This window comes from Strongylocentrotus purpuratus, unplaced genomic scaffold (genome assembly GCF_000002235.5).
Source record: "Strongylocentrotus purpuratus isolate Spur 01 unplaced genomic scaffold, Spur_5.0 spur5_scaffold_6, whole genome shotgun sequence".
Classification (NCBI taxonomy): Eukaryota; Metazoa; Echinodermata; class Echinoidea; order Camarodonta; family Strongylocentrotidae; genus Strongylocentrotus; species Strongylocentrotus purpuratus.
The window spans coordinates 8,526,634-8,543,728 of record NW_022145612.1 but is presented as its reverse complement, the minus strand read 5'-3'; the positions used below and the strand labels follow the sequence as shown (position 1 = coordinate 8,543,728).

Sequence of the window (17,095 nt, the reverse complement as noted above, 5' to 3'; positions counted from 1 at the left end):
AGTTATTCAAAATATATAAGTAGCTTATATTTTGTAGATACGAGACCTTATTTTCCATGCATACTTATTGGAAAATGTGTTTTTAGTTTGGGCACTGTTTCAAACGTCAAGGAAGAGGGGAGATGCTTACAGGTTGAAGGGGAATGTTAACAGAAAGAGACATATCAAAGATACTGATAGATTAGAGAGAAGGGGAGGGAGAACAAGGAGAGAGAGAGGGGGTGTTGGTGAGGGGATGAAGGAGAGAGAAAGAGAGTCGGGGAGGGAGGAGAAAACGAAGAGAGAGAAGTTGGTGAAGTATTGATAGAACTCGCGTGAACAAGAGGATTATGGAATTATTCTACCAAGGGTGTGGGGTATCGCATGTATTCTTATTATCTCTCTCTCTTCTCTCTCTCTCTCTCTCTCTCTCTCTCTCTCTCTCTCTCTCTCTCTCTCTTTCTTCTTCTTCTTCTTCTTTTCGATTTTAGTCTTTTATCTTGAAATTCTAAGCCATAATAATGCCAGCAGGTTACATGAGGACATGAAAAAGGGAACATTCAAATAAAGGTAATTGCATTTATTCATGTGTTTAACATTCTTGTTCCCCTTTTTTGTTATATTGCCAAGCGGTTTAGTACTTATTACACGTTATTATACAGTGTAGTCGTTAAAATGATTAAATAAAACAAAATATATCTTGATTCCAAGATGGTAGGTGAATTCAAGGATTAAAATTATGCTCTCGGAGGCTGTGTTGTGATGTATTTTGAAGCGTTGGAATAATCTCTTGATGTTAGATCAGGTTTCTGCTACATATCCAAATCCCTGTATTTAACGAAAAGACATGATACCAAAGAAGAGAAAAACATTATGATTGAGTCAAGCTCCAATTAATTTCAGTTTACGTGGGAGATTAGAAGTGACTTTGAACATTCATTATTTCTGGGGGGGGGGGGGGTATTAATTCAGTCATTTTTCTTGGACGTAAATTCGCAACATTTGCCTTTAACTGGTTACGGCTCAAACTGACAAAGAAGAAATCTAAACAAACATACATCATACTAAATCTAATGTAGATTGACATGAGAATAGTCATATCGTCAACAAGCACCAAATATTTAAGACTTTAAAACTGAAATGGCTATAATTATCCAGAATTTATTTAGATGTTGGGCTAATATTTTGGTTATCACCAAGTCTTATGTTGACCTTTTGCAACTTCGAAACTGGATAGTCAGTATTCCAGTGAATTAACCGCACTTAAATGATTATATTATAGTGGATAGTATTTAAGAAAGATGAATATAGAACAAACTAATAAATAAATACCGGGTAGATAAATTAATAAACAAATAAATGAACCATTTAATCAATCAATATATCTATCAATCAATCACTAAATAAATACGTATATTAACAAATAAACAAATGAAAAGAGTATTAAAACATAGGCCTACCCTTGAATAGATAATTGTCTGCGGGCTTTCATTCTCATCTGTCGTAGTTTCTTGTCATTTAAACATTCCTCCTTTGAAAAAGTTTCCGTTGGCTGTAAATGTTATTCAGATGTGCAATAATTGAGTAAGAGATGAACTAGATTTGTTTATTTAATAGAATAATAGTTTTCATGTGATTTAACTAGGAACAAGTTATAAGATTTTTTTTTTTAAAGATTCTCAGTAAATATCACGGTGCAATATGTTGAGCGACCGGAGATATTATGGTCATAATGAAGGATGGAAAATTACAGCATAATGCACGGGAACTTTGGGTTGCTGTTTTTTTATTCCAAAGTTGCACATTACCTTCTCTAAAAAATCGCTCGCTCCGGTAAAAATTATTTTTAATAATCTTGCAAATGCGGTATTGAAACTAAAATCTTCATTTCCTACCAACTTTTTCTTACTTCGTAATCTTAGATAAACACGTCATATTCTGATAAAATCTTTTTAAAGTAGTAAATTTTCTTAGTAGCCCTACACAATAAATTATCTTTCCAAAACTGAAAGGATGTAATAATATTGTGCGTTTTCACTAACCTTTTTTGATTGTGGCTCCTTTTTCCTGCCATGAAATTTCTTGATCAGCATTTGTTCCTGAACTAGTTTGACAGCATCACGCATGCGCTCTTTGTCTGGGTCCACACTACTTGATCGAAACTCCATCTCCTCTTCTTTGATTCGTCGCCTCCGTTCCTTTGCGCATGCGTCGTCAGCCATCTTGCTGTTCCGACTGCGGTGGGGCGGTGGGGAATGGGGGAGAGAAACGAAGAATTTTTTTTTTTTTTTTTTTTTTTTTTGTTTTTTGTTTTTTGTTAATGGTATTTAATTTATCTCTGATGATGGAGCCAGTATCATAAGGAAAGAATTTGGTAAAGCAAGAAAATACATTACAATTATATTGCGTGTTATACATCATGATTAAAAAGTATATTATATAAATGCATGGTATACTAAAAAGTTCATCAAAATTATATTAATCTATTTTTTCATTTCTTTTTTTAAGTAATCTGCCTTACTTACACATTTGTTTGGAAGTCATGCAAGAATTTGAAAAATAAATGTCTGTGGTGTAATATACTTTGCTCGATTGTTGGTTTGTATTATCATGGATGTTTGCATTTGTGCTATTATCCAGTAAACGTTATAACTTAAGCCTCGGTCACAAATTCCATTACGAACTGCTACGAACGCCGTACGAACGATTTTCAGACAATAGAAATTCGGGAAGACAATGGAAAAGCAGGGAGATTCGTACGAAATTATCATTCGTACGAACCTTTGTGACCGTATAATAAATCAGATACCTGAAATTTGCGACTAAAGAAATATAACGATTCGTGCGATTGATACCCATCCCCGTATAGCATAAAACTTTAAGAAGCAAATGATGACATAATTAATATGTAGGCTTGATTAAGATGTGATTATACTATTATATTATATCATGGCGGCAAAAATATATTTCAGGGCCTGGTGTCAGAGACAGTGGCGGAATCAGGGAGGGCCGGGCCCCTTCCCCTGGGAAAGAACAGGTAAAAGCATGTTAATTTTACCTTTATTTGGAAACAGGCCCCCTCCCCTGGTGCTCAAGGGGGGGGGGTGCGATTTTTAAATTTTCGAGGGCAATTTTTTTTTTTTTTTTTTAAATTAGTGCTTATCATCGCGCTTTCTTTATTTTCCCCGCGTTTCGCCATTTTATTGAGGGAGCCAGGGAGCGGACACTAATTACGTGGCAACGCCCCTGGACTGTGTATTCTGCTATGTGCATTTGAACTTACGAGTGAAGCAGTTCTTCTAGAGCTCCCCCCATCCTAACCTCAGCGTCAGCCCGAGTTGTTTCGTCTTTTTCTGCTTCTGCCAGCTAGCAATATGAAATAAAACATGGAAATAATTTCGCTGTAAAAGGGAGAGGAAGAGGAGCCAAAAAGAAGGTCTTTTGACTTTTCCTTCAGATATTTGTTAGTAAGAAAATATATAATTGTGCATTTATCAAGGTCTCTCTCTCTCTCTTTCTCTCTCTCTCTCTTTCTCCCTCCCTCCCTCCCTCCCTCCCTCCCTTTCTCAAACTCACACACTTTATGATGAAAATGCAAAGTAGCAAAGCCGTTCTCTCTCTCTCTCTCTCTCTCTCTCTCTCTCTCTCTCTCTCTCTCTCTCTCTCTCTCTCTCTCACACTCTTTTTAGGGCATGTTCCCTTCCCCCGTAACCCCGTAGCTACCATGCCACTGTTCCAAACTTACTTGCACGGTGGCAAACGTTCGAGTGAGTTCATCATGCATCGTATCCTTAGTATCCATTGCCCTTTCTTTTAGCGGGTCGCTCTTGCCTTCATTCACGAAGTTCTCGATTTCCTGAATGCGACGTCGACGTTCTTTCTCTTCCTGTCGCAAAATGATTAATTTGTAAATTGATTATGAAAACATGGTCGCAAAAATAAGAGAACATCAACTTAAAGGCAATTTAAAAACTACCTGTATAATCCATTAAAATTATGTTAGGATTACATAATACGTCATTTGATGGCGTTGATGAAAATTATTGAGAAACCTTACCAAACCCGGAAGTTTCATGAGATGTGTGGTTCGTTTGAACGACAGCACGAATTCGTCCTTGAGCTCACGAAACAGATCGTCCACTCCGTGTTCGACCTCGTCATGGACTTCTTCGAGGTCGTGGAAGGCACCCAAGAGTTCGGTCTCGACGTTGTGCCGGGTTTTGGCCACGTTCGACATCGTCGTGACTTCGGCGAGGAGACCTTTGTCGGCTTGAGACTTCAGAAGAAAATTGAGTAGACAAAGTAAATAGATTACTTCACAAGAAAAAATAGGCCTAAGAACGCAAAAACACAGAAGAAGAATTATAAACATGATCGCAAAATAAGACCGGTTTAATAGCATATTCAAATTTTATGCAATTTTTTAAAACAAAGGTTGTTCTTTACAATCTAAAAGCTTGCCCGAGGCTTTCCGACATGGCAACAAGTAATGTATGTAGACTGGACTCCAAGTATAGTAGTTCATTATGACATGTTAATGACATAACTCGTCACTAGGTCCCCAGGAAAGAAACATCCCTTAATTTGAATATGTTAGTAAACCTGTATATCTCCATACCCTGTCGTATATCGTATGCATATCATGTTCGGAGTATGTGATATGTCGTCATGATCTATGTCCGTGAATTTGAAAAAGCTGATGGACTTGGCTAATAGAATTATTTTATTACTATTTCGAAAAAGTCTTTACAAAGTTATTTAAAAAACTTGCTTGTCTTTATTTATGTCCATGCTTGTCATCATCCCTTTAATTATTCGACAGTCTTAACTCTTTTAATTACTTCACATTTTCTATCCCCATCCTTGTTCCTCCAAATTTCCCTTCCCGAAATTAGTATAAAAAAAGGTAACTGCGGTTTTATTGATCGTTTGAATTTGCTTTGGAAATATGCATATATCGGTGGTGTGTGTAGCATAATGGTTAAGCTTGCGTTTTCTTATCCATCTCCTGTTTATAAGGAACGAAAAAAGGGATATCCATAAACCCGTGGCTCCCCCCCCCCCCCCCCCTCCTCCCATATCATCCAAATGCTCCCTCAATAGATGGACTCAGGCTACACCATGTTTGGGCCTGTATGAGTGGTTCTAACCTTATCAAAATCGGTCACGTCTTCCATCCTATGCATACGCCACTGTCTCTCCTCCTCTTCAGCATTCTCCATCTCTTTCAGATGGTCAGTATGAAGAAGCTGATCCATGACAGTATCCAGTTTCTCTTCTACTTTCATAACCATATCTTTATCCTTCTTTTTCTCTGCTTTCTGCTCCCCCAAAAATGAGTATAATTATAGAGAAGCGAGAGCCCATTGAAATCGCAAATATTATTCATATAATGTGTTCATTATTAAATTGGTTTATCAAATCTGCGATTTCTCTTTTATGCTTAAGATAAATTATACTTCACTTGAATATTCATTGAATTTTTGATGATGTGCAGCATTTCTTTATCTTAAACACCGTCACTTTGTTTATGTCAACTGCTCATGAAAAATGTCTTTATTAATTGAAAGTTGCTTCAGACTTTCTTTCTTTGTATGAAAGAATCTGAGAGAAACGTCGAAAATATTTTTTGGGGGACTTCAAAGATTAGCAGTTTAATTGATTAAAATTTAGAAAATTTCTTTTTTACTTCAGTAAAAAAATAGCCCATGGAAGGCTAAAACAAAAGTTTCTCACCATTGACTTCATTTCATTTCATGTTTAGAAAAGGAAATAAAGGCTCGTTAGCGACCGTTTACTGCAAAACTGGACAAAAATTAGTACCTTTGATTTGTGGACAATCGATTTGAGTTCTTTGTTCATTGGGGTCAAGACAGTGCTTGCGCGTCTCATGTCACGTGATTCTTTCTTGACACGCCTCTCTTGTTCAGCATCGACGGCCCTGGTAGGACATAGAGAGAGTGAGCGAGAGAGTGAGTGTGTGAATACATCAAACGTCAACATTATGGCGACATTAATTTTGAGCAATCTGAGCAAACGACAGGTCAGTTATTTTACTCATCTACGTGTCTGATACTTTCTGTTGTTACTTCTCTGTCTCCATTTTCAACAACAAAAACAACAAATAAACAAACAAACAAACAAATCGGTAAGGCACAATATTATTCCGTACTCTTCCATTGTCATATCGAGGGGATAAAAGGATGAAGAATGTAGCACTGGAATCATTGGAAGACATTGGCATGACGAGGCAGATGAAAAGCGAAAAAACGAGGGATCTTAATATCTTCTTTTTACTTTCGCTTTCCCATTCCTCTCTCTGATTCATTCTTTCTTTTTATCTTTTTCTTTCCCTATCGCCATTCAATCGGAGCAAACGTGCACCAATGACACATGTGGCTACGCCATCCCTAATATTATCAGCCCCCTTTTACTTACTCTCTTCTCCTTTTTTTTATCCATTTCGCCATTCAATGGCGGCAAGGGGGACATGTGTCACCGCGACCCCTGTATTAAACCACGTCACTCCTAAAACCTCGTTCAGATATCATGGATTATACGGTAAATCGCGAAGCTTTTTTGTCTTCAAAATGACGTAACGCTTGACGTTTCTGCATATTTCAAACCAATGCACGTAGAAACTTTGCTAAGCGCAGTTGCCATTCATTTTCTCAATACCAAAACAAACAAAAAACACCCCAAAAACTGCCGCGTTTTACTGCTTTATATCCGATAGCCTCCTTACTCATTGACTGCTTGGACGGTGAGTTTCCTCGTCGTATGTTCCATGAACAGTGGATCGGACCCGTCGTCCTTGGCCGGATCGACTCCACCGACCTCCCAATGGTGACCGTCATAGAAGTGATGATCCTGCTTCGTCTGAACGGAACGCCGTCTGGTCGATAACTTAAGCAAAGAAAAAGAGAACATAGAGCGAAAATGAGTGTATCTACACTTTTTAAATTGATACACTGACTTTTTTCTTAAACATGCCCTCATTTATATTTTAAAATGTTAAGAAGTAGCAGAATTAAAAATACCAGATCAGTTGAATTACTTAAACAATCTTTAAAAAGTACTTTTTTAATTTGGCTTACAATGAAGCCGAATCTGTTCTTTTTCTTTCTTTTTTCTCTTTCATAATGTTATATCCTACTCAAATAGTACTTTCGTGTATATTGTGGATTTGGCGCCTTGAATTTCAAAGCTTATTAGTAGTACCACCAGAGGGCGTACCGGAACATTCAGAATGTGAAGAAGAGTGAGGCACTAGCGTATAAGGAGGGGCAATGAAGAGGGACTTTCCATCCTGACAAATTTCCAACAAAGAAATAAAAAGGCAGTCTCATTTTCAAATCATTTAAACGTTAGCAGTTTAAATATTCTTTTATAAGCCAACAGTTGAAGATTTCTTTTGGAAACATAATGAATACAGTTATACAGACCCCGTATAAGAATTAATACTCGGCTGCAATGACGCTAAGCATAATAATTATGTTATGAAGCCCAACTGGAAAACTTGATACTGGGAGCACCGGGTCCTTGTTTATCTCTAGAACCCGCAAAAAAATTGAAATTGTCTTTCTGAGCTACAGTAAATCCTTTCTTCTTATCAGATATTTCTCTCCCCCTGCCCCCCCCCCCCCCCCGCCAGATACTCTAGATCCTTGATCCGCCAATGACGAAATATAACTTTGACCGTTCTAACATCACACAAAAATGAAGAAAAGGTCTTGTTTGAAGCCAGAGTGAACTTGAACAGACCAATTTTTTGAGAACAAAAGCATTGATTTTTGTCCATGGATCTTCAAACATGGGGAATCTAAGCCAGCTACATAAATTATGTTGAATGTTGGCGCCACTCTGCTGGAATGCCCATGTATAATAACATTATGTTCATTCATATAGCGCTCTCGCACAATAATGGTTTCACAGCACTTTAGATGGTATAAAAGTGGGGAAATGAATAGCAACATACCTCATACATTCCTTGTTTTAAGGGCAGCCGGTGTTTGAGGTGTCTTTTGAGTACTTTTTCCCGGACCTCGTCGGCCTGACTCATCACGAACTTCTTTTCGTGTTTCTCCTCGTCATACTGAAAGTCGCTGGTGCTAGAGCTTGTTTCCCTGAGCGCCTATGGTGCAGCGATCGATGAAATGAAAAGAGAAGTACGTGAGAGAAAGAAAAAAAAATGAGAAAAAGAGAAAAATAGACAACAGAATGAAATTTCTCAAGTTAGCTCATTGATGACTGACAGATGATGTCATAAGGGGAATGAGATCTGGAGGATTTTAAGGGTGGAGCTTAGCAAGTTTGACAAAAAAATCTTTCAAAAAATCTTTAAAGCTCTATGAAACACATTCAAAAGATTAATGAGATGTATAGGCAGGACTACACGCCAAAAGGAATAAACTTGTATTTGGATGGCATGGTCCCTTTAAGCCTTTTGCCTATAGAGCGCCTTGAGTGTTAGCGGTTGATGGAATGGTGAAAAGGTGAAATAAGGGAAAAGAGGCAACAGCAAGGTATGTAATATGTATTTAATATCGTTAGAGTAAAGTGTATTATTTTTTAGTTTTTTATATTGAAACTGGCTCCTCATGAACCCATTCGTGTTCCTTTCCTCGTCATACAGAAAGTCGCTTGTGTTTGATTCTTTAGTCCGGAGAGCTGGATTTAATGATTGAAATGCAAGGATGAAATTAAAAATAAGAGAGAAAGAAGGGGGGAGTATTTCTTGGATTCAGGCCTGTATTATTACGAACATTTTTTTTAAAAACAATAAAATCTCCTTAGAACTATAAGCTAAGAAAGATAACCAACATTCTTTTTCAAGACTATACCAACAGTCCTTTTCAGGACTAACAAACCCTCAAGAAAGATTACCGAGTCAGAGCCCTTTTCAGAACTCCTCAATCCTCCCTCTCTCTCTCTCTCTCTCTCTCACAAGGTGCACCCGCAAGCCTACGGTATAAAAAGATCAAGTTCACTATTTTATTTTTTAGGAAGCAGTCGAGTCATGGGACCTATGCCTGCTAAGTGGATTTGTGTGTTACGCCATCTTATGATCACTTTTGATCAAACTGCTTCAAGACGTATCTCTATAATAGACCACTTTCGTAATGTAATCTCATTTAATGCATAAATCTTTGTTAAGTGCTATTCATTCACCTGTTACAAATTATTGTATTTAAATAGTCAGTCAATACGAATTGCACACATTGATTGTTGCTACATGTAAGTGGGATAAACATTATAATAGCTTGTCCTGTCTAGCAACATGTAATGTATGCAATTCGCATTCTTACAATTGAAATACAAATTATTCGAAACAGGCGAGTGAAATAATTTGAAACGAGGCACTTACAAAAGGAGATGTGCATTTAATATAATTTCATTTCGAAGATGGCCTATTCATCGCGTATTTTGTATTGTATTCAATTTGTTACCTTTGTGTATTGAAGAAGAAAAAAAGATCCACATGAAAATGTGATGACAAATTTTCGTTCTTCCCTTCTTTCCTTTTTTCTTCTTCTTTCCTTCATTTTTATTCGTGTTTTTTCTTCTTTAATTCCCCCTTCCTTTTCTTAGCTATTTATTTCTTGTCAAATAATATTTGATTTTCTTTGAAGCAGCCCGTCCCGTCCCCCCCCCCCCCCCCCCCGATACAAGAAAAAGAAAGTAGACATGTACATTATCTGCATCGACAAGACAGTGTCAGCTCATGGTGTTCCATCAGATTATAAACATACGCTATAAAGTTTTACTATATAATTCTGAAATCATACCTTATTTTCATGCTCGACTTCCGACGCCATCTTTTGTTTGGACTAATTTTCTTCCAGTTTTAAATTGAAATTGTATTCTTTAATCTTCTGTTTAAACCCGTGTGTAACTTAACGTGTCTGTTGTTATGATGAATTTGTGGGGGCAAATTAATCAGTACAGTCTATGGGCATCTCAATGCGCATGCGCATGTTTATTATGAATGCGCGCTCGTTGATATTGTTGCGTAATGAGCGTACCACAGAGACACATGTATGACGTCACAATGATACACCTGTATAGCGATTGTGCTGTTATCACAATTATGGAACTCAGTGAAATGATGGAAAAACAAAAACTCTGTGAATATAATAGTGATTAATATAAAAGAAAAATTATCAACACATATTTTCAAAGGAAAATAAGGCTTGTATTTCATTGAGTTAAGGGAAATCCATCTTATTAGCAAGTAGCCCTACAGAAATCGCAAAAGTCAGAGAAGCAGTATTGTGAAAGTTTGAAAAACTGAACAAAATCACAAGACCATGATGAATTTTTGAATGCTGTAATTACTATACATATTACAATTTTTGATAGATGAATCGGCAGTGTTACTGTGATGTAGTGCCGGACAACTCCCCATTTTATATAAATACCTACCTCTTCTTCCTTTCCCCTTTCTCTCATTTTTCGCTTTGTCTTTCTTTTCTTTTTTTCTTATTATTTTTTGGGTAACCATTTTGATCAGGAGGGGATGTGCCCCTCGTCCTAGTAGCTACGCCACTGACGTTATAAAAAACAGACATTTATTGAATGAGATATACCATTACTGTAATTCATAATTTGACATATTTCGTCTGACGCAATAGATTTTTTAATATGAGGAAGTTTTGCACAAGCCTTGGCCTCCCAATCATGACGATGCGCAGTATTTCGTAATAGTTTGACAAATAGGTTGTATTTTCTCAAATACTATATGCCACTTCTTGGTTTGGATAACACATCCTAAAGGGGATCGCCAGCCCAATAACTGTATGAACCCATTTAAAGCCCAATATTTCATTTATACATAATGGGACTGACTAGATCTTACTATAGAAATAAGGTCGTAATTCATATTATTATTTCCAACCTATTTCCATACATAATTATACACCCATAACAAGAAATGGATAGTTCCTCATAATTATTGTGAAGAGTTTATGGTTTTTTTTATTGACGTTTTTTTTTCTTGTCATCCAAGGACTTTGCGCTTTTATCCGGATATCGATCGATTTGATCAAAGTGAAATGTACCAGAACCAGATCTAATTAATCAACATAATTTGATTGTAAAAAGAAATGACATGTCACACTATGTCACGTATATATAAGCAGCTACAAACGAGTGTTGATGCCTGACGGAATTAAAATACAAAGTAGACCCCCCAAAAGGGAAATATGCACGTCATCGTAGTCCAGCTAATTATTGCGTTGAGATTAAAAAGAAAAGTTGCCCCTCAAGGCCTCCTTTTACGAAATATTTCAAATTGTAATCCTCCCAAAATAATCAAATAGTGAACTTTTGGGACTGTCCTTATTCTCCAGGTGTGCCGTCATGGGGGCGGGGTATTTGATAAAGATCTGTAACTTCTCCATTTCAAAGTTTTACGGTGGACAGCAATGGTGATGATGATAATGATGGTTATGATACTATAGATAATGAAAATAATGATAATAATAGAAATATTTAATAAAAATATTATTAATACTACTGATGATAATAATAATGATAACAATAATAATAATAGTAATAATGATAATGATGATAATGATAACATTTATGATAATAATGATGATAATAATGATAATAATAATTATTATTATTATACGTACAATAAGAAGAAAAAAAAAAGAAAAAGAAGAAGGAGAATTATATGAATTCATAGAACGCACATATCCGAGAACTGTATATCAGGGGTTCAGAACATAATTAAGAACTTATAAAAAGACAATGGTAGGTCAAGAGATAACCTGTAGGATGAGGAATAAAATCACTACTTTCTTGTGTGTGGCTAGCTTGAAAATTTCAATCAAATTATTTAGAGACGTCATTGTGTTACGAACGATGGACATGGTGTGCTATTACTTCTTATTAAATCTCAACAATTTATCTGGGGGTGAACTTACAAAGACGTTTAATTTTCAAATTTCAAATTTTGTATCCAGCTCACCCTACTAATCTACTCATTAACCGACGGTTTTGTAAGAGGGGTTATTTATTTTCTTTATTGTAGTCATTCCTAAGATATGTATGAATTGAAGGTGCATTCAAAATTGGCTTGTTACATTGGCTCGTTGTTTTAATTTGTGTGCGTGGTGCGTGGGTTATGCATAGTATTTCCCTTTATGTATATTAACTAGATTATTCTAGGTAATGTTAATGTTAATTACGCACTTTCGAGATAAGGCTGGAAATTCAAATCTCTCAACCCATTTTTAATGTGTGCGGGGGTAGGATATAATTTGATTACAATATGAAAATGCTGGTGTGAAATGGTGATTTGCTCAACACCCTACTTGCCAGCCCCCCCCCCCCCCCCCATCTCTAGATATAACTCTGTACAACCAACTAAACCTGGATAACACTGATTTATGTGTCTTGATCTATATTATTTATGTACCATTATATACATTTATTTCATGTATATAATTTCTTATGATATATGTAACATTGTTGCCTTGATTCCTGGCATTCTATATACAGAGCAGTGAGGAGAGAGTTTCCAGATAAGTTGATAATTCTCCTTATCAGCTTGTGTTTACGCCTGGGTCAGCAACTTCATAATCCTGTCCCTAAACGGTTGATATAGAGAGCTGCTTTAGCTGAATGTAACAAGGAATTGCTGGAATCAAAGTAGGTACTTATCACTTTGTTGAATTGTAATCATGTATTTTATGTGTGTTTGGTGATATATATGTTGGATGCCGTTATACAGTTATGTGATGTTAGTGAAGATTTGATGTACTGAGCTAATGGTGGTAAAGTTGACTGTTATATTAGGATGAATCACCTTCGAAGTATAGTTGTATAGGTTTATGTCATTTGGTTATATATCATGAGGCGATATTGATAAAGGTTGAGCGTCTCTCATGAATATGTATTGTAGAAGTCATTTGAGTTTATTGATATATCTTGTGTATTTTTGTTTTGTATTCTTGTATGATTTGTCAATCCATCCGAATCATTATGATGGTACATGCTCTTGTTTGGGTTATGTTCATAGGTGATGAATCTACTAGTTTAACGCCTACTTTGTAAGCTTCGAAAACAGGACCCTGACTGTTGCAGTTCCATATTCAAGGTGATTAGTCATTTTTTCTTTGGTTGTATGTAGAATTTGGTTACATATCACACATTTTTGTTTGACTCTCTCCATAAGATATTTGTTATATATTATGTTGGCGGTAGCGGTGGTATCTTAAATGTAAGAAATGTATCGTACAGGTCACATTTATTCTCATATCAAGATGACCAGTAATAGTATACATTTGTATTCTTATCCAGTTTGTTGTTTGTGTAAATAAATAGGCATGCATTGCGGGTACTTTGACTTGTATAAAACCCCCTCATAGTTTGATTGCGAATACAGATAGCATGATAGTCGATACCTGTAGGATATACTGTATGTTAACGATTGCTAGAGTCTGCTTTGTTTATGACTGTTGTTTCTTTTATGCTCATGACTATGTTTTATTTTTGTTTAGGACCATACAGATGCAGAGTAGGCTACCTCAATGCTGTGTTGGTTTTTGATCATACTATATTTATCATTGTTTTGTACTCATATACTTTTGAGTCTTGTGCTAGTTTCGGAATAGTTAATAAAAGAACTTTTTGTTCAGTTGAAAGGTAAAAACAAAAGATTCCAGACTCTCCCTTTATTACCGCCTTCTCGTAGAACCTTGTAATCAATTAGTTAATTTCAGTCGTTATAATTATATTTCAAACACGTCCTGTACACAAATAGGAGGTCACACTGGCATCATAGAATATCTTGAATTTGAAAGGTGCTATCATTTACCGTTCTCGTTTAAGGGTGCAATGACTGGTGAAAATGAATTAGAGGACAAGTTTGAGCTCGAGCTAACTAAAATATATGTTCTTAAAGAAAGAAAGTCCACTTATGGTGAAAGGAAATAGGGCCATTTAATAATAATCTTTTAGGGAAAATACAAATTAAAAAGGAACTAGGCCTATAACAGAGGTAGGAGAAGTAAGTAAGAGAAATAGATGGAAAACGCAAGGAGTATATATACTATTATTGTAGTGAGAATATAGTAATGAACAATAAAACAGTGGCACGGGTTTCTTTTAAAGCATTACTAAATGGCATCTAATCGCCACAATGATTCAAACTAATACAAGCTAATGGGTCAGGTACATCATTTATACCAAATATAAATTTGATGTTGCATTGCAACAATTCACAATGCTTTCACGCCCTTCGTCAATCATTCTTTTCCATTAAATTGTCAACGTAGTGTTTAAATCGTCATTACCTACTCGGCGTTTCAGGAATTGTGTCATCATTTCCACTAATCTATTCGCATACAGATAGCATAAGATAATCATCATTATCCCATAGATACGTCCCGACTAATGATTCGAGGAAAGCAAAATTGATGATGAATTTCTTGCTGCAGAACATTAATTTCGTCATCTCCATGTTGGTAACAGGTATAGATAACCGAGAATATTGTTGAGCTAATACATCCACTTGTCGGATAACATCTTTGATTTAGGCTTTTTTAGGGAAAAATTAACTGTGAAGGTGTGTATGACGTGGCTTGAGCCAGTGGCGGATCCAGGGGGCCGGGCCCTCTCCCCTGGGGAAAAAAGGTTAAAACACGTTAATTGACCTTTTTTTGGAGAGGGGGGTACGATTTTTCAAATTTTCGAGAGCCCCCCCCCCCCCCCTCTCACGGAGCGAATTATCGGCCGGCACGATTTTCAAATTTTCGGGAGCAAAAAAAAAATTATTGCTCTTTGCCCCCCCCCCCCCCCCCCCTTATTCACCGGCCGGCTGTTTCGCCGCTAAATAATTTCTCACGAATTGGGCCCCCTCCCCTGCCGCCGGCTGGATCCTCCCATGGCTTGAGCAATACGAATGACCACGACGGGCACATCCAGCTTTTTGTTTTGAGGGAAGGGAGGGGGGGGGGAGCAGCCCAAGCAAATTTGCCAACAAACTGCATAGGAATAGAAAGTTGACACATGGGCAATAGAATGTCAACAATTGGATAACATTACTGTGAGGAAAATAATCAAAACAGTCCCTTTGTGTGAGCAATATTGTTTGTCAAACATTGTCGCATATTAAAGACTTTCGAAAAATCAACCTCAGGCGATTTTAATGGCTTGATACATCCCCTGTTCAAATGCGCTAATAATTATTGCAATGACATATTGCGTATCTGAACATGTTTTATACTATTACGAGCTAGAAATTTCACACCCCCCCCCCCCGGAAAGAGTCTTTCCGGTATGTAGTGAATTTCGTCATAATCGATATTTTATTCCAGATTCAAGAAATCATCAGTGATAGGTTGACCACATCGATATAGCGTTGATGAATCATACAAAAAGAAGGGGGTAGAAAAGGTTGTTTTTTAAAGCGGAAATGAAAATGTGCATGTGTAAAGTTAAACCAATAGAACGATCTTAAAATTAAAGAAGAAAAAAAAACAATCAAAAATGGCGCAATTACAAGACATTATGTCATGTGTGGATAATAGAAATTATGCTATACAGGGATAGGCCTACCCCATTAGCTCGTGTACCGGGTGAACCATCTATGAACACGGGGGAAAACCCTGAAAACTGTCTGCTGATCTTTCTTCATTGTGCTATTTTTAGATAGTCAAACAGGCGGCGCCCATGCGCAAATCAATACTATTATTATCCATTGCTTCAGAGACAAGTACAAGGCTATACGCAGAAAGATTTCCAACGGTTGGAGTGTTTTATATAGATCTACGGTCCTCCCTTTTCCTCCCCTCCATTTCTTAACTTTTCCACCTAAATGTATCGCTATTATTATAATTTGTTTTCGGTACCAATGAAATCACTTATATTCGGACATGCCGCCAACACTGACACCATTCCGGTTCAAGACCATCAGACAGCTTACGGTAATCAGTGGCCAGCGTTTATTCAAGTTTTTGACAGCGACATAATTATTGCTTGGTCTGCAAGAAACCCAGGTGTGTCGCGTTGCTCTCAAAATTCCCAAACTAGAGAATTTCACCCATCACCACCAAATCTGTCAACAGCCTTATCGAGGTTTCATCGGAAAAATTACAAGACTCAACGTTATCGTCAGGTTCGTCATCGCCATCGTTGTGATTGCCTTTACCTATAGCCAAATATTCATATTCAAAGACGGTTATGACGAGGTTACGGAATCTTAGTTGGAATCTTTCCCTGGTCGTCATCGTTGTAGTCGTCGGTATCATAACCGATGCTGTGACTTGTGATTTCCTCGATGATCTCCATCTGTCCACATTGAGAGCACGGAGAGGGCCTCCAGGTAAGCATGTCGATATTTTTCAAATCAATAATTAGTCTAGATAATTAAAACTAGATTTATGACGCTTTGGTCAACTGGTAAACACTTTTGGAGAATAAGATGATTGTTATTGGCGTGCATATTTTTCATAGAGGGGCCAGCTCAGACAAGCGAATGAGCCAACAGTTTTGGGCTCCGCCTTTTTTTGTCCAGGGAGGCAGCTCAAGGAAATTAGAGAACGAATTTAGCAGGGATAAGTTCGTATCTACCTATATACATGTGCTGCTATGAATTATAAACGTGAATTATGGAGGGTATCCCCTCATTTCCTCATCGAATGACGATGTTAACCTGTGAAACTTTGATTTGCCTAAGGTAATGATAATACCGAGAATATTTTTGTTTGAACTACTCAATGCTCACAATCGTACTGTTGCATTGTACTGTTATTTCCGAGTATTTCCTATTCTATATAGTTGAACTGTGACAATTGTCTTCCTTCATTTGTTTAGGGGGCCGACCATTCGTTGGTAGCAGACACTAATTTTAATGTATCACAACGGTTGGGAAAATCAACATCAATGTAAAACAAACATTAGAAGTAATGATGTGCAAGCAATACCGCTTTCCTCGCTCCATTCCATTTTCAAAAAGTGTCAAACATTCCACATGGTAATTCGTTCCTCTATGCCCGATACGTCATATTATTAATAATATTAATTATAAAAAACACTGGTAAAAGTTGTAAACTATGTTCTGCTTACCCCTTAAAAAAATTAAAAAGCATATACGCTAAGTTTG

The 17,095-nt window shown here is 36.8% G+C and overlaps 1 protein-coding gene across 1 annotated transcript; it reads right to left on the bottom strand.

The window, feature by feature from the left end:
• Nucleotides 1–472: 472 nt before the first annotated feature.
• LOC105439087 lies at nt 473–5,286 on the bottom strand. Its single transcript, XM_030973570.1, has 7 exons — nt 5,130–5,286; nt 4,037–4,255; nt 3,725–3,865; nt 3,263–3,345; nt 2,022–2,214; nt 1,440–1,531; nt 473–807 (listed from the first exon to the last, which is right to left on the bottom strand). The coding sequence occupies exons 1-7, from the start codon at nt 5,271–5,273 to the stop codon at nt 792–794; spliced, it is 888 nt and encodes a 295-aa protein (XP_030829430.1). The 5' UTR covers nt 5,274–5,286; the 3' UTR covers nt 473–791.
• Between the last annotated feature and the right edge of the window lie 11,809 nt (nt 5,287–17,095).

Bases quoted from the DNA above. Each gene is read 5' to 3' on its own strand.
- LOC105439087 (XM_030973570.1), bottom strand. From the start codon at position 5,273: ATGGTTATGAAAGTAGAAGAGAAACTGGATACTGTCATGGATCAGCTT. The intron at 3,866-4,036 runs GTAAGGTTTCTC...ATTTTGCGACAG, and splicing joins TCATGAAACTTCCGGGTTTG to GAAGAGAAAGAACGTCGACG. The intron at 3,346-3,724 runs GTAAGTTTGGAA...TCATATTGCTAG, and splicing joins GAACGTTTGCCACCGTGCAA to CTGGCAGAAGCAGAAAAAGA.